At 43.3% G+C, this 18,622-nt stretch overlaps 1 protein-coding gene across 1 annotated transcript in view; it reads right to left on the bottom strand.

Annotated features, from left to right (window-relative positions):
* The window catches only part of SKIC3 (SKI3 subunit of superkiller complex), a 156,659-nt gene that overhangs the window by 136,747 nt on the left and 1,290 nt on the right, over positions 1 to 18,622 (bottom strand). Inside the window, exons 2-5 of the mRNA XM_088444673.1 lie at positions 17,569 to 17,669; positions 5,617 to 5,760; positions 4,481 to 4,572; positions 2,189 to 2,264 (exon numbers count right to left, since the gene is read on the bottom strand). Of these exons, the coding sequence (XP_088300799.1) occupies positions 2,189 to 2,264; positions 4,481 to 4,572; positions 5,617 to 5,760; positions 17,569 to 17,658 (402 nt within the window). The 5' untranslated portion in view covers positions 17,659 to 17,669. The remainder of the gene's footprint in view (positions 1 to 2,188; positions 2,265 to 4,480; positions 4,573 to 5,616; positions 5,761 to 17,568; positions 17,670 to 18,622) is intronic.

The following is an 18,622-nucleotide window of genomic DNA, read 5'->3' as shown; positions in this document are numbered from 1 at the left end:
TAAATTCATTTTTAGAATTTATTGTTAGTTGCACCTTCACCTGTGCGCCCCCATTTCTATTATTAGATTCAATTAAGAAAGCTAAAGTAGTTGGATGTACAAGCTTTGTTTCATAGGGTGTTGCATTTGAAACCACAAAACAGTCATCCTGCATCAGTTTGACAGAAGAGGGATACAGTCAAAATGTCAACAGCAGGGAAGCAATCGGACTAATTCCCGGCGTCTAAATACCGACGCGGGACTAAAGACAGGCGTTGAAATCCCGACACCGGAATCTAGACAGACGGCTTCGGGAACAAAGGTAAGCTGGGCAGTGTTAGTGCTACCATTAACATTCTAATGCTGATTGGCTACAGTTGTTGTAGCCCCACCCACTTCTCTTGCACAACTTTAGTCAAACCACCCTAAAAATATAAAATTTTTAGTAATTTTGCCCTTTGTAACTTTACAATAAAAGTAATCACAATAAAACACTCAGTGAACAATAAATGAATGTATATGCTTTAAATACTTCTGCAGAAGATAGATATTAAGACAACATAATATAGCCACTGTGGTCTAGCAGTGCACCAATGGAGATGAGCATGAATTGTTTATGTCAATTTCAATCTCTTAGCAATATGTTGCATGTATGAATATTAGGGAAGATCCAGTCCTCGGCTTTTGTAGAAAAGGAGTGGGTCTGCTTGTAACTATAATGAAGCACTTGGAAGAGTCACATTGTGTGTGGAACTGGATGGGTGTGCAAATTTGCAGCGACTTCAAAGTCATTGCAGATCTTGGAGATTCTCTGTCGAGTTTACCCTCCAAACTGTCAAATTAAATATCAAAATATTTAGTGTGTGAAAAACCAAGCTGCCGGCTATGTGTGGGGGCTTGGGATGCATGTCATGTTGACAGAGATAATCAGTCTAATGTTGAATACAGATGTGTCCTTATACATCTTTACTGCAGTGAAGCTAAAAAGCCCCACTCGGCGCACTAGGTCCTGTGAGACTACTAGTGTTTTTTATTTATTATTTTTTTTTAGTATTTTTTCACCGAAAATGCGACTAGGACGCACCAGCAGACTGTGCTAATTAATTTGATATGCGACACTTGTATATCTGTGTGCACCCGAGTCCCTGAATCTGTATACGAAGTGCTACAATGTAGCGGTCACACACAGATATACAAGTCTCTCATATCAAATTAATCAGCAGTCTGCAACATTGATCTTATTACACTGAGAGATTTATATCCAGAGCAGTGAGAAAATCGGGACGACAGTGTGGTTTTTCTTCGAGTTAGTCTCTAATACATGTGCCGATTTAGAACTCGCTGAGAAATCTCTATATGCAGGCTATTACCACAGTTTTTATTGTTTTCCTCTGAAAAAAAAAATGTGTGCAAGTATAAATACAAATTTAGGCTACATTTGTCCAGGACTTATTATAACTGAATTGAAGCATTTGTCTCCATCGTATACACCTCAGCGAGTGGTCTGACAAAAACATCATTAACTGTTTTCAAACAACTTGTACACATTCTTTGTAAACATTGGTTGCACAACACAGACATGTTTCTCTATAAAATTACTCACCTTATGTGATATCCAGAAGTAAACTGTAAACCTCTTATTCTGATGCCAGCCTGAAAGGAGGCATTAATTTACACTTACACGATATGTCCTCAAACACCTAGCCTCAATACGCCATGCAGCGTGAGACACCTGGCTGAGTGAGCCACCAGGATCTGTGCTACTCTGCTTGTGCCGAACGTCTTTTCTGCCCAAAAATGCATCTTAGTTGCAAACAGATATAAAACAAACCGCTTCATGAGACTGCACTGATTAATTTAATATGTGACACTTGTATATCTGTTTGTGACTGAATCTGTATTTGAAATACAATGGTTCTTGGCGTGGGAAAAAACTGCGGCCGCTGCATCATAGCACTTCGTATATAGATTAAGCCGCAATGTGTCACATATCAAATTAATAGGTGCAGTCCCATGAAGCGTTTGTCGCATCTGTTTCAACGAAGTCAGATGGGAGGACGCCAGGAAGGGCTGTTTGGCGCGACTGCAGAAATAGTGTATGAGGACACATCTGTATCTACTATTAGCAATTTTAGAATAAATGTGAAATGTATTATTGCTGCAAATAAAATTGGCAATTTGGTAAAACAAATGTTAAACGCATACACACCTGCAAATACTTTCCATCTTGCTGATACAGATCTACCAGCTTCTTACAAACCTCACACCACTTCTGTTTGTCAGAGCTAGAATAAAGGAAAATCACAAATGGGACAGAATGTAGGTGTATATGGGTGATCACTACATCTGGCTCTGTATGCAGTCGGTGTCTAGCTGCGATAATGTACTGACATGAGAATTGGGCATAAGCTGCCCATGCACTGACCAACATGATCAGTGTATCAGAGCGCCAAATGTACTCAGACGAGAGTGCAAAATCTGAAAGAGAATTGCCAAACTGGCCTAAACACTATATGGAAAGCTTAGATCCTCGTAATCGGGATGTGTATGAGATGCCGGAGTTCGGGATTCCGGCGGTCAAAATCCAGACACCGGCATCCTGACAGGATTAACATACCTACACCTGTGATCGGTATGATAACCCTCCCCGATGCCTGACCCTAACCTCCCCCCCTTAGAGCCTAAACCTAACCTCCCCCCTTGTGCCAAACCCTAACCCTTTCCCTTGTGCTTAACCTTTCCCCTAACCCCACTACTTACCTTCGGTATTCCGGCGGTCCGGATGCCAGCGCCGGATTTTGACAGGTGTCAGGATTCCGGCACCGGCATTCTGACCGCGGAATCCCATGTGCCAGGATATTGAAATGATCCCCTAATAAGAGGAAGTAATACAGTTTATTTAAATACATTTCAGAATACGTATTAATATTCATCAAAATCCATGGGACAGACCACGGACTACTCTTTTATACATATCACATCATTTACACGTTAAATACAAGGCCTTTTAGCAGTGTGCAAATCCCTGCGTGGTATCACACTCAGAAGAGAACAGAATTCCCCTCTTCATTTTATTTGTAAAATGTTACCACTCCAGACATGAAAGTTATGTAGCATATACTGGAAAGGGTGGTACAAATATTGGGGGGCTTCTATGTAGTGGGGAGTCTTAGTATTTGTAAAAAGATGAGGGGGGAAAATACATTTATACCCATTTTTTTTTTTAAAGATTTTATAATGGCAAGTAATGTAAGAGTTGGAGATAGCTGGATATGGATTCTCTGTATAAGTAGCACAGATTTCCATTACTGTGTACGAATGAATGAGAGAATGCTTCCTTATGTCATGTTCCAACTTAAAGGACCATTAGACCCCATTAAGTTAATCTAAAATATAAAATGGTCTGTCCTGTCTCTTGGAGGCAGGGCGTGTGACCAATGCAGCGACAGGACATACCACTGGAAGAGGAACAGGGAGTAAGTATAGTGGGGAGGGGCAGAGTAGGGAGGGGCGGAGCACTCAGAGGATTACACATCATCCGGGTCCATTTACACTATATGTATATATATCCGGGTCCATTACATTATATTTAAGAAATGGTTGTAAAGGGAATTATTTTTCTATATACACAGACTTCCGGTCAGTAATCCTACTAAAGGACACTGCAGTCAGCCTCTTCATCATCCAGAAATGGCCAAACACAAAGTAAAAATGTGAAATACCTCAAAGCAGTATCAATATATTTTTATGTTACTTCATGAAAGACAACTCCTGTTTAGATCCAGGATCTTCATGCATCACACTGAATGACATCACTGTAATCCTAGTATGTACTCTTTCTAAAACTCTGAAATTCTGACTGACAATTGCACTTTTTTATTTTAGGAACACTACCAAAATATGTCCATTAAGTGATGAAACTACTACCGATATAGGGGGGTGCAGTAGCTATGGGCACACCTTGAATGGCAGTACTCCCATCACTGACTATTCCTATTACCTCTGAGCAATGGCAGGAAAGCCAAAATAGGGCTTCATTGTGCCTGTGCAGGGCCCTACATATGCTCACAAGGTAGCAAGAAAATCAAAACTGCATTGATGCTACTCAGGACAATACCCCCTGACACCGCCAACCAACCCACCCCCTCCCCCACCACCGAGGCTAGTATCTGCACCATAAGCATGCTTCCCAAATGTTTTCAGACAGGAATCTCCTAATGCAGAGGTTCCCAAACTCGGTCCTCAAGGCAAACGAACAGTTCAGGTTTTAAGGATATCCATGCTTGACCACAGGTGACAATTAGTATCTCAGACAATTTGATTTAACCACCTGTGCTAAAACCTGAACTGATGGGGTGCCCTGAGGACAGCGTTTGGGAACCTCTGACCTAATGCACTGAAGTGCTCAACAGATTCAAGCTACAGTGAAAAATGTCATCTATCCTGAATGTATAACTGTTGTGGCATGGTTATAACACAAAAATGTTCTTTCATAACTTACCTGTTGTAAAGTTCCAATAGTTTCTGGTAAACATTTGGCAAGTCTTCTTTAAAATCTTTCTGGTTCACCTTCTCATATAAGTTACCCAACCCCTAAATAAGTCCAAAACAAAGTGTGTTTGTTTAAAATAAGATATTCTTGCAATTTAATAATTCGCTTAAAATATTCCAGAACTGTCAACATTTTGACGGTTTTTAGAGGCTGTTTAGCATGAAATGGAATAGATTGTCAGGGCAGGAATACTAGCTAGGGGAGTTGGTAAGTGGTCAGTAAATTCCATTCCTATTTATATGCTTATATTATGGTTAAATAAATAGGTTCCACACACACGTCATGAAAATGGATGAGATCCTGCTGTTCAGTGGTTGAATTGAGCGCTGGGTGATGGACTGCCTTTATCAACTTACACTGACAAAAAAATTTTCATCAAAACCACACAGAAATGGTATTTTTTTTTTAAAATGTAATTAAGTTTAAAAACTATTTTGAAAAATATATTTAAATATTTTTTTTAAAAAATATATACCTAGGAGGTGTTTTGCACCCCCTCCCCCCTCAACCCCAGTGTCCATAGGCCTCCATTGAAATTTCACTTCCCACCTGCAATGGAAAATAGTCCCCGCAGTGTTAAAAAAATAAATAAATCACAAGTGGTAAAGCCCTGCAAGCTTACTCCAGGGATAATGGGTCCCCAATTTAGAACACCCCCCTCTCCATGTATTACTATATATGGTTATAAATGTTACATTTATATCTCCCCCCAGACAAAAATATATATTTTAACCCCCCCCTACTCACCCTAGAGCCAATAGATGTCCCCGTTATCCCCTCTCCCCCATGCCTAGGCCTGCCCCCTCACCTCCTTGATACAGAGCTCAGTGGAGCATAGTGCAGGGGGAACTGATCATCAGTCCCTCCTGCTGCAGTTGATCTCTGCACACACAGAGGTCAGCTTACTGGTGGTCGGAGGGGAACCATGTTCGCACGGCATTCTGGGGCAATATTCCGGCAGTGATGTCTGTACACTGCAAAGTCCCTTTTACTTTGCTTCAACAAAGTTATGGACTGCAAGTGGTGTTCAGTATAAGGGAATAAGAAAATGAACTGTTATGTCCAAACCTTTGTTTCCACCATACCTGCCAGGCTAATAACTGTTCTGGATCAAGCTCTGCAGCCTTCCTGTAGGCAGCCTGGGCCTGGTCTGGTTGCTCCAACTCAGCAGCTGCCAAACCAATGAATACCCAGGCATTGTAGTTATTCTTTTCCAGCTTCAGCACAGCCTTCATGGGAAGTAAAGCAAAACAAAAGCAGAACATGTTTACTAAGACTCTATACACTTTCAGTGCTTATTGGAGTGAACAGATCATCATAGTATAGAATAATTTGTGCTATGAATGCGAATTATCACAGCTCTGACACAAGCCAGCGCACAGTCACCGCTATACCCTTAGCCATGGTGCACTGCAACACACTCCACTCCTTTAGCACAAGACTATCATTCAGCATTATTTAAATAACTATAAACAGAGCTAATATTGTATAAGTCAATTTTACTGTATGTAAAGTATATTGCAGTGTGTACAGAAATAAAAAGCAGTGTGTTTTGTGGCAACATCAGATGTCTTTTCAGGGATTAAATCGTCATGCTCTGTGTTAAAAGTATCAGCATTCTAGAGGCCAGAAAAACAGACGACATGAAGTGTTGATAAAACTAGTTTCTCCCAAACAGACAGATATTTTACTTATTAACGTTCATTTTATACAGATGGAAAGGAATAATAGGAAATAATAGTAAAACCTAATGCTGAAGGCCAGTGAGATGCATCTCCTGGGATAAATGCCTGTGTTGAACACTACAGATATTGCCAGGACATACCTTTCCAACCAGCGGAATATTTAGACTATTTTGCTTCATTGATAAAACCTCCTGGTCCTCCCCCTTGGTGGTTTATGTGTGCCACAACCCTGGCGTTGTCCGTATGAAGACGAAGGAGTCTGCTCCCGTAAGTGGAACTGAGCCTTTAGTACCTCTGAGCTCATGAATATTTATAGGTAGCTAAGCCTAGGGACCATCCTGCAGGCAAAGGTTTAGTTTCTTCATCCCTTCACTGGCTGGCACCCATGGTCACAGGCTGCAGGAGGAGTCTTAAGTAAAAAGACTACCACTGACGGCTTTTGTGATCCACTGCTGCGTCCGAAGATGCAGCAATCGGATCAACTGCTTGAACCTTGGACATTTGAGTAAACCTCAAGTTATTCAGGATATCTGGCAAAATCTCACTGCTGGGGCCAGTGAACTACGTCCAATGATGCAGTGACTGGCTTTGGCATGCCCAGAAAATGGGGTAAACACGCACTCATTTTCTGCAACACTCCCAGTCGCCGGGAGCACTTTTTGGGCACTGGGACCGACATCACAAGATCTGATCTGCACATGCACAGTGCGGCTTCTGCACATGAACATTGGAGATTTACATAAATATCGCATTCACATAAATCTCTGAATCAGGCCCAATGCCTCACTCTTTCAGCTGCGGTATAATAGATCGTCAGTGTTTAAATCAACATTCAAAAGGTCGACACCACATAGTTGACAGGAAATATTTTGATATGGTCAAAAGGTTGACTGACAAATGGTCGACAGGGTTAAAAGGTCAACATGTTCAAACGGTCGACACATTGTGTTTTTTTTTGTCATTTTACCCTAATCCTCCCCCTGGTGCCTAACCCCAAGTCTCCCCCTGGTGCATAACCCCAAGCCTCCCCCTGGTGCCTAACCCCAAGCCTCCCCCTGGTGCCTAACCCTAAAAATTTTGCACAAAAATGTGTCGACCATTTTGCATCCACCATTTGTGTGTCGACCACTTGAACCTGTAGACGACTTGGTGTCAACCAATTGACTATTGACTGTCGATTTTCCATCTGATTACCCACTCGTTCTTTATTGTCTTTTCTTCATTCAATACACCCCGCTGTTTGGGTGGGCTAAAGGATTTCTTCTCGCACCCCCCTGGGGATGCGAGGAGAAATCCGACAAAAGTGCAGGGCGCGCAGCTGTTTGCTGGCTTAACGCGGCGATAACAGCCGCGCGACCGACACTTTAGTCGGAGAATGCCAGTTCTCGCGACTAAACACCCAGGTTAAGTCGTGTGAACCGGCATTCTCTGACTTAACCAATTCCCGACCAGGCGAACACCGCAGTGTAGTGGTGAATGCTCCTGCAGCTATTCATCATCGCATTGAATTGAATTCCCCCCTAAATGTAATAGCTTGCGATCTTCAGCCGCTGGGGATTTATGCGAGTCTTCCAGGATTTTTAATGTTTTGGTTTAGCCTTTAAAATTATTGCAGCTTTAAAACTATGGAGAGACTCGCAGGAATCCCCACAGCAGCTGAATATCACATGATGTTACATTTAGCCTTACTTATCTTGGAGCCCCATTCCGACATGTCATTACTCTTTTTTGAGATACATACATTTTGCTGACAGACAATATGTAGACAAACTGTATGTGGATAGGAGAATGAAGGTGGCTTGATTGTTATGTTAGCTAAAGCATTTTAACAGTGTCGGCATTATAACTTTAAATGTATTAGTAAAGCATCATGTTTAAAGTTCTATTGGCTACACAGTTAAAATGCTTCAACTAACATTAGAACTATAGACACAATAAAATGAACACAAGGGTATAGGGTTAGGCGCTAGTGAATATAAAACATGAAAGGAAAATTAAATATAAAGTATACATTCCTTGAGGGGGTTGTAGTTTCATTGCAAGATTTCTAATATCTTTAAAGTGTGTCCAGAGAGTTGAAGCGTATGTAGTTTTTTCATTCAGTGCAGATGAATATAAAAAAAGAAAAGCATAACCAATGTTTCACACACTTGAAGATATTTATGCACCTGACTGTATATTGAGACATTGACAGAATTTTCATATTTTGGCCTCTATTCACCACCACAATGGCTTTGAAATGAAACAAACAAGATGTGCTTTAACTGCAGACTCAGATTTAATTTGAGGGTAATTACATCCAAATCAGGTGAACGGTGTAGGAATTACAACGGTTTCTATATGTGCCTCCCACTTTTTAAAGGGGCCAAAAGTAATGGGACAAACTAAACAATCCTAAATCTAACTTTCACTTTTTAATACTTTGTTGCAAATCCTTTGCAGGCAATTACAGCCTGAAGTCAGAAACACATAGACATCACCAGACGCTGGGTTTCATCCCTGGTGATGCTCTGCCAGGCCTCTTCTGCAAATGTCTTCAGTTCCTGCTTGTTCTTGGGGTATTTTCCCTTCAGTTTTGTCTTCATCAAGTGAAATGCATGCTCAATCGGATTCAGGTCAGGGGATTGACTTGGCCATTGCATAACATTCCACTTTTTAGCCTTAAAAAACTCTTTGGTAGCTTTTGCAGTATGCTTCGGGTCATTGTCCATCTGCACTGTGAAGCGCCGTCGTATGAGTTCTGAAGAATTTGACTGAATATGAGCATATAATATTGCCCGAAACACTTCAGAATTCAGTCTGCTGCTTTTGTCAGCAGTCACGTCATCAATAAATACAAGGGAACCAGTTCCATTGGCAGCCATACATGCCCACTCCATGACACTACCACCACCATGCTTCACTGATGAGGTGGTATGTTTTGGATCATCAGCAGTTCCTTTCCTTCTCCATACTCTTCTCTTCCCATCACTCTGGTACAAGTTGATCTTTGTCTCATCTGTCCATAAGATGTTGTTCCAGAACTGTAATGGCTTTTTTAGATGTTGTTTGGCAAACTCTAATCTGGTCTTCCTGTTTTTGTGGCTCACCAATGGTTTACATCTTGTGGTGAACCCTCTATATTCATTCTTGTGAAGTCTTCTCTTGATTGTTGACTTTGACACATATACACCTACCTCCTGGAGAGTGTTCTTGATTTGGCCAACTGTTGTGAAGGGGTTGTTCTTCACCAGGGAAATAATTCTTCTGTCATCCACCACAGTTGTTTTCCGTTGTCTTCCGGGTCTTTTGGTGTTGTTGAGCTCTCCGATGCGTTCTTTCTTTTTAAGAATGTTCCAAACAGTTGATTTGGCCACACCTAATGTTTCTGCTCTCTCTCTGATGGGTTTGTTTTGATTTTTCAGCCTAATGATGGCTTGCTTCACTGATAGTGACAGCTCTTTGGATCTCATATTGAGAGTTGACAGCAACTGATTCCAAAAGCAAATGTCACACCTAGAATCAACTCCAGACCTTTTACCTGCTTAATTGATAATGAAATAATGAGGGAATAGCCCACACCTGTCTATGAAATAGCTTTTGAGTTGATAGTCCCATTACTTTGGGAGGCACATATAGAAGCCATTGTAATTCCTACACCGTTCACCTGATTTGGATGTAATTACCCTCAAATTAAATCTGAAAGTCTGCAGTTAAAGCACATCTTGTTTGTTTCATTTCAAAGCCATTGTGGTGGTAAATAGAGGCCAAAATATGAAAATTCTGTCAATGTCCCAATATTTATGTACCTGACTGTATATTTGGAATAAAAAAGCAGGGGGGGGGGGGGGGTGTTTCAAAAACACCACTATATAGAAGAAAGTGCGTACCCCACTCACAAGAAAGAGTGATTAGTTACTCCCATAGAGGTTTCTTTAAGGGGTACACCAACACCCAATATGACGTGTAAGTGACTTCCATAAAGTGCGTACCAGAACTCACATAAGCAGGATTATAACGAAATACATAAAGGTGTTTTTAAAAAGGTATCCTTAAAAAAACACAGGCGGCGTACCCAAACTTACTTAAAGTGGCACGGGAATCCTCACATCAAGGTATCTTTGTACGTCCACCACTAGTGTTAATCTCTCCACAAAGGTTGTTTCATCCCAAAAAATATGATTCTCCATAGCATGAGTAAATAGTCCAAAACAAATTTATTTAAATGTAACCAAAACAAAATGTATACGACCAGTGGCTAGTGCAAAACCAACAGGCCAGCTTATCAAAAAGTTGTTTAGAACATATATAATAATGATGGTCACGAGGTAAAAAAAACGTTCAAATGATCATACCTCCGGTGTTTACAAGTCACAAAATCCTCCGAATGCTGGGTACATACTTTGCGATATATAGCTCGTTCTATCAAACGATATATCACAAGCGCATCGTCGGATGTGTACATATGATTGGTCTGTAAACTATGTTGTAAACAGACCTATCTGGTCGGTTCTGCAGCACATCTGGCTGCGTGAACGGGCGACCTGCTAACCGCCTGTACAATGGCTGCAGGGGACCGCCGGCATCGACATCTCAACCGGGCTGGCAAATTTTAATGTCACCCAAGACACAATGAGCGACCGATTGGTAAGTATGTATAGCTTACAAATCGGCCGCTAGGACTGCGTATTGAGCTACTGACCAATCCATCATAAGTGCCGGACACGCCCCCAAGAGTGACGAAAGGGGAACGAGTCAAAGACATGCCCCCTTTTCAGGCGCGTGCGAAGTGCCCTTTCTCTAGGTCCAGCGCCCTGCCTGGCGCCAGACCTAGAGTGAACACTACTGTGTAATCAGCTTGGAATGGGTATGAAATACCGCCGATTCGATTCCCGTCAGCGGCAGCCCGACAGGAGCAGAGTTCGAAGCAGCGGAAGCCCGACAGCACTGGAAATCCCGATCGTGGATAGGTAAGTATAGACTAACCTAACCCCCCTAACCCTAACCCTCCTTAGGGGTGCCTAACCCTAACTTCCACCCCAAGTGCCTAACCCTAATCCCCCCTCTAAGTGCCTAACCCTAACCACCCCCTTCCCCGCTGCCTAAACCCCGGGGGTGTGCCTAACCCTAAGTCCCCCACGAGGGTGCCTAACCCTCCCTCCCCCTAGCCTAACCCTAACCCTCCCGGGGGGGTGCCTACCCTAAGTCCCCCCCCAGGAGCCCTAAACCTAACCCTCCCCCCCCGCGGCGCCCGGCATCGCTACGTTCGTGATGCCGGGCGCCGGTCTCCCGGCATCGGGGAAATGCAGGCGTCTACATCTAGACGCCCTGCATTTCACCCTTACCGGGATAAGACAGTCGAGAAGCCGGCTGCCGGTATTTAGGCAGTCGGCTTCCCGATTGCTTCCCCTCAGCTTAACCCTCCTGCCTGAAGTCTAACCCTAATGTCGACATTCTGAAAATGTTGAGATGTTGCCTGTTGACATTTAACAATGTTGACATCATAACTGTCAACATTGTGTATCTTTCCCTCTCTTTCTCTTTAGTTAAGTCTGTTTGCAGCTTGCATTGCTATGCCACTAATCTACTTGCATCACTTTCTTCATATTAGACCAGTGTTGGCTAACCTTGACACTCCAGCTGTTATGGAACTACATAACCCAGCATGCACCGCTACAGTTTTGCTATTAGGGCATGCTAAAACTGTGGCAGGGCATGCTGGGATATATAGTTCCACAACAGCTGGAGTGTCAAGGTTAGCCAACACTGTATTAGACTGTGTCTTGTTCACTATTTACCTACTGCCTTCTTCCCTCAGCTCTCTCCCGATACTGCATACAGCCTACTTGTTCCCAAGCCATTAACTAATCAGACATTGCATTTTATTTTCCAACCCCATCCAGCAGCTATAAAAATGTGTATTTCCATTTATACAAATATGTTGTTATGTATGAGGAAACTGATCAAAGTACCCACAAAACAAGTTTTTATTTAATTTTCTGAATTCTCCAAAACCTCATGGACTGCGTAAAAAAAAACAGAAACTATGCCACAAGCGGTTGGTGTTGGCTCACCAAAATATCCAGTTCTCACAAAGGGCCCCCAGAAGATGGTGATTGACTCAGCCACAAGACATTTACAAGTTGCAGATCCCACATTCATTCCACTAGGCAGTCACTGACACAAGATGATGGGAATACAACTAGCAGGTAAGAATCAGGAGATTAGAGCCAATGATCAAGACTAGCCTGTTGCTCAGGCAAAGTACTATGCACTGAGGCAGGAGCAGGGTGCCAGGCTGGTGGGAAAAAAAGAAAGAAAAAAAAAAAAAAAGGAAGAGAATGTTTTTACTCACATTAAATCCTTTTCTTTAAATGCAAAGGGGAACAGTACACCTGCAGCTCCCGATGTCAGACAAACAATTTAGGATGGCAGATGGGGTAAGTAACTCATTTGATATATGTACCCCCCCCCAAGCCTTTGTTTTCTTCTCTGACATAACACAACGGGAAATCAACAAACTGTCACAGAACAATAGTCTTGCTAGTTCACTTTCAAAAATATGAAAGTGAACTTGCAAAACAGTCAACAGAGCCCTGCATATGTGAGAGAACTAACCACACCCAAATCTGGTACCTCACTGCAGACAGAGGGCCTGATTCAGAGCCGGACGCTATTTGCGCTCGCTCGTTCAGAAAAAGGGGCCGGCTATTTAAATTGAGCGCTCACTCTTTGCGGTCTGTTGACGCCTCTATGTCTGAGGGAGCAAACGAAACATGCGCTCGCTATTTAGTAAAGACGCCCCCTGGCCGCTCGCATCATATGTCATCTCCGCTATTTATTAGATTAATCGAGTACATCGAAAGGCGTCTGAACTGCTCGTAGTGCTTGTGGTTGGATTTTCCTACCGCAATCATGCGAACAGTTCAGGCTAAGAAACAACCAAGTGACGTGGTCGATGACGCTGCTTTGTTAATTATGCACACCCCTTAAAACGCCCGTTTTGACCGTTTGGCACGCCTGCGTTCGGATCACCACTCCCCGTTTTCAAGCACCTTCCCCTGTTACCACCCACAAACGCCTCATCCTGTCACTCAAATTAGCAGGCACTCGCAATTTTGCGAACACACGTTTTCCGACCGCCCTGACTGGTTGGCGCATGCGCATTACGACCCATACGCATGCGCAGATGTGCGAACATCGCTCGGAGCGAACGAGCGGCCGCTTACGAGCGGCTCTGAATCAGGCCCAGAGTACAGAATGGAACTCCTGAAATTCTGCACATAGGGGCCAATGCAGAGTTGAGAGCAAAGCAAAAAAAAGGAGTAACTTTGGACCTGGGTAAACTATGCTGCAATGCAAGGGGTACAAATATACTTTTTCTTTTGTGTACACAGGGTAAATACTGGCTGCTTTTTCATGTACCCCACAAATGTTGGACATCTTTATTTTTATATTGAAATTTAGATTTGACTTTAGGCAGGCTCTTCCCAAAGCTAAATTTCTCTGCACATGTTAAATCTGCCCCAATGCAGGGCAACATGATTTTACCGAAGGTATGAAGTTGCTCTTTTTCTTTGCTCCCAACTCTGAATCTGCCCCATAGTGTGACCCCTCCCAGGGTTCAGTCCCAAGAGGGCAGTCATCCTTAATGGAAAAAAAGAGCCCTGGATCTGAAGCCCACTGTGGCCGGAATGTGGGAGTGGTTATAAGGTCTACTCAGCTGCTCTCAGCGCTGTGGGAGTGGTTATAAGGTGTACTCAGCTGCTGCCAGCACAGTGGGAGTGGTTATAAGGTATACTCAGCTGCTGCCAGCGCAGTGGGAGTGGTTATAAGGTGTACTCAGCTGCTGCCAGCGCAGTGGGAGTGGTTATAAAGGTGTACTCAGCTGCTGCCAGCACTGTGGGAGTGGTTATAAAGGTGTACTCAGCTGCTGCCAGCACTGTGGGACTGGTTATAAGGTGTACTCAGCTGCTGCCAGCGCAGTGGGAGTGGTTATAAAGGTGTACTCAGCTGCTGCCAGCGCAGTGGGAGTGGTTATAAAGGTGTACTCAGCTGCTGCCAGCACTGTGGGAGTGGTTATAAGGTGTACTCAGCTGCTGCCAGCGCAGTGGGAGTGGTTATAAAGGTGTACTCAGCTGCTGCCAGCACTGTGGGAGTGGTTATAAAGGTGTAAGCTGCTGCCAGCACTGTGGGAGTGGTTATAAAGGTGTAAGCTGCTGCCAGCACTGTGGGAGTGGTTATAAAGGTGTACTCAGCTGCTGCCAGCACTGTGGGACTGGTTTTAAGGTGTACTCAGCTGCAGCCAGCGCTGTGGGAGTGGTTATAAAGGTGTACTCAGCTGCTGCCAGCGCTGTGGGAGTGGTTATAAAGATGTACTCAGCTGCTGCCAGCGCTGTGGGAGTGGTAATAAGGTGTACTCAGCTGCTGCCAGCGCTGTGGGAGTGGTAATAAGGTGTACTCAGCTGCTGCCAGCGCTGTTTGAGTCTTCTCTCCTGCAGCATTAAACTCCAGGGGACAAATGTATTAGGGTGAGAGTTTAGAAAATGTGAGAGTTTAGCAGTAAGCTCTCACATTGGTTGAGTTTTATCTTTAACATGGGAAAACATCTGGATGAGAGTTTAAGTCGTGAGAGTTTTTTAGTCTAAAAAAAGTCTGAGTTTACTGCTAAACTCTCAAATTTTCTAAACTCTCACCCCATTACATTTGGCCCCAGATGGTCTGGTGTTGAAAAGTTACTTAACATAAATTTAAAAGAAATACCAGGGTTGCATGATTTAAATCAAACAATTTAAATCAAATGATGTAGCTGTAGCCTGGATCGTGCACAAAGACGCAACTGCACAATCAGTGAGGTCGTACAAGTGTGGAAGAAGCTGTTAGATGATCTTGAAGAGATTGGACACCACAGCAATGTAGTAAAGATGGCAAAGGCAAGAGCTAAAATTGCACTCACAGATGCCCACTTGCTGGCTAATCTACTTGATCCTAGGTACAGGGGGAAAAAAGCTTAGTCCTGCTGAAATTGAGACTGCTATAGAATTTGCTCATTCCAATAAACGTCAAATTATGCTGGTCATCATCAACTTTCGAGCATCCATGAAACCATTTGCACCATACATGTTTGAAGTGGACACTTTATGCCAAGTATCTCCTAAGCAGCTCAACTTCACTAAGACACTTCTGTAATAATTCTTCTAAAGCAGATGTTCACCGCAGTTTCATCAAGTGCAGGAATTGAAAGGATTTTTTCAACGTACGGTTTTGTACACAAAACACGCAACAGATAAGGAAATGAAACAGCAGCTAAGCTGTTTGCATGCTACAGAGCCTTTTGAGGATGTGGACAAAGACATGTACATGTTTGACTCCTACTCAAACATCTGATTGAGTGAAATTCAGAGCCTAATTGTACTTCTTGATGCAACTGTTTTAGTGTGTATTTATTCTATTCTGTTCATTTTGTTACTGTTCTCACTTCAAAAATTGTTCATGTATTACTAAACAAGGTGTAAACATCTAAAATGAAACAGTTTACTTTAAAAAAATAAAAATAAATAAATATTATAAAAAAAATCCTATTTAAATCAAATAAATCCAATTTTTTTTTTTTTTTTTTTTAAATCCGAGTTTTATGCAACCCTGAGAAAAACGAATGCTGCCATTACAGCAATGGAAAAGGTAACACACTGCATGATGCCAGCTACAATGTGTTACACAACGGAAGGTGAGGTGACAGCCTAGAACGGTTATGCAAACATTGCGCCCTGCTGTAACCACACCACCGTGGAGAAAAATAATAAAATCAGCTTTATAATAGGCACCCACGCCCCAGCACCGAGTGTTCTACTTCAGAACAGAATGACTAGGGGTTGCAGCTCTTGTTAGGCTGTGGTCTAGCTTTGTGCAGTGGTCACATCTTCTAGACCTCCATGGACATTGTCACTTTGCCCACCTACCAAAAGCAGGAAAACGGGACAGTCTCTACCACGGTGGTAGAAGAATGTGTGGCTTAGTAAGCAGATCATCGCCCTGAGGGAATGATGACCCATTAATGCAGAATCATTTAGTAGGTTCTTTGAGCGGTGAACACCCAGTATTTTAATACTGGGTGTTGTAAGTGGACAATTCAGTGCTTTTGTACTTTCCAGCTGTTTGCCCAAGTAATTCCAGACTCATAGTATTACTGGATGGCCTCAGTTTGCATATAATGCTGACTATGGACAAACCAGCTAATCTGAGTGACAAAAAAGCTAAAATGAACACATTCTCTTCACATGCACTGCGCAAACTTTTCAAGTGGAAATCTGCTGTCATCAGCAGGGACGAACCCGAGATCCAGCAATAGAGAGAAAGACAGAGATCAGTAGTAAGAGCAATGATCTCGTAAAGTAAGCTATTATACCTGAAATGAACAGATGAATACACTACACAATGTACAATATATTGATACGATTTAACCTACTGCAGAGAATAAATATTATGTATAATGGAAACAATTATTCAAGGAAGTGTTTAAAACACAACTGACTATAGAATAGTATTACCATAATAATCCTTTGCCATGTCATGTTGAAGTGTGCAATGCCTAATGTCTGTATAAAGTGTGTCATTTATAAAGTATACTAAGACATTGGCAGGTGAATTACTTTGCATCATCACCAACACTACTGTATATTATATCAGAGGGCACAATCATTGATGCTTTAGGTACAGCAGTCAGAAGCAGCTCACCCTATATCATGCCTATGAGCATCCTTTCTGCTTGTTCACACAATGGCCCTGATTCAGAGCCGGACGCTCTGACCAGAGCGCTTGCTCTGAATCAGTGCCCTCCTCCATTAAAATGGAGCGTCCTCCTGGACGCTCGTATAGCTGTGGGTCACCACCCACAGCATATACGAGCGTCCAACAAGATGGTCGCGATGGTCTTGACCATCGCGACCATCGGACTTGCGAGTGAAACCCTGTGGTCGGGTTTCTCAACCACAAGCCCAGGAGTGATTTTGGCTCTATCAGAGCCAAAATCACTCCCACTGACATCACTAGTGATGTCAGTGGGGCCGGCTTCAGACGGTAGGCGTTCCCATGGGAACGCCTCCGTCTGGCAGGCACGCCCACCAAAGGGGGCGTGCTGTCAATCAACATCGACAGCACGCCCCCTTTGGTGCGAGATCCGGAGCGATGGAAAGTCCTTCGCTCGCCGGGTCTCGCGTATGCGCACGACGGAGCTCCCTCCGTCGTGCGCATGCGCAGTGGGGACCATCGACCCACTTGCGAGCGTACTGCCACTCGCGAGTGGGTCTGAATGACCCCCAATATCCAGCCCAATGACAACTGAACTGACACGATAAGATCGGTGATGAACGTTACCTTACACTGCTTGAGCGCTTCTTTGTAGTCCTTACTCCTAATCGCATCTCTGGCACTCTTCAATGCAGCTTTCACTTCTTTACTTGACATGATATCGGATGCTACACATAAAAGAAATCAAGTGTTATTACGTATACATGCAAATCAAACTTATGGGATAATTAACCACTATCCCTAACACTATGTAATTAAGACCATTTTACATCTGGTGCGATGCATGTCATTATAGAATTAATTGATCTACATGGTAAACGTGTGTTCTATTCTGACTGAAGAGAAAGACACATCTAGAATATAGCATGTGCTATTATAGGTGCATACAGTCAGGGCCGGCGCTAGGCAGCGCTGTGCCCAGCGCCGTCCTGTGTTGCCGCCCCTTCCCCCTGTGCTTAAATATGTCCTATACCGCCGGGTATTTCCTACACCCTCCGGAAACAGTAGCGCTCCGGGCGATGGACCGGTTTGCCCGTGCCTGGAGCCGCTACTGCATACAGTCTTTCAGTCAGCACAGACAACATGTTTACCATAGTGATCAAGTTTCTTTATAATGTTGCACTATCTGCATGCACAGTTAGGTGGATATAGATATCTGTGCCAGAAGTAAAACACAATAATTTTTACCTGGTGTGTAGGGCAGACTGAGGGGCCCATATATCACTGTCTGAAGATGCTGTTAGCCGCTCTAGCCTATGGGCTACACCGCGCATAATTAGCCGACGGAGGGTTCCATGCAGGGAGAGGGGCTCCGAAAGGAGCCCCTCTCCTGGCATGTGCTGGATGATACATCCAGGCGCTATGATCGCATATTGCAATGCTGTCATGGGCAGTAATGTCATGCACAGATCACATTGCAATAGCAATCATTAATAAATGGCGGCCAGAGTGCCTTACTTCTAACAGCTAGAAATAGTCACTTTTCCTACTACTGTACTGAAGACACTGGACTGCGACTTTAACTGCACAGAAATTAGTTTTAAACACATAAGAAGCCACAGATGAAGCACAACGGTACTTGGTGTGAAAAAAAAAACAGTGGCCGTTGCATCATAACACT

Source organism: Taudactylus pleione, unplaced genomic scaffold (assembly GCF_031769625.1).
Source record: "Taudactylus pleione unplaced genomic scaffold, aTauple2 ptg000370l, whole genome shotgun sequence".
In the NCBI taxonomy this organism is placed as follows: domain Eukaryota; kingdom Metazoa; phylum Chordata; class Amphibia; order Anura; family Myobatrachidae; genus Taudactylus; species Taudactylus pleione.
Note: the sequence above shows the minus strand (reverse complement) of the source record. Positions and strands in the feature narration are given on the sequence as shown.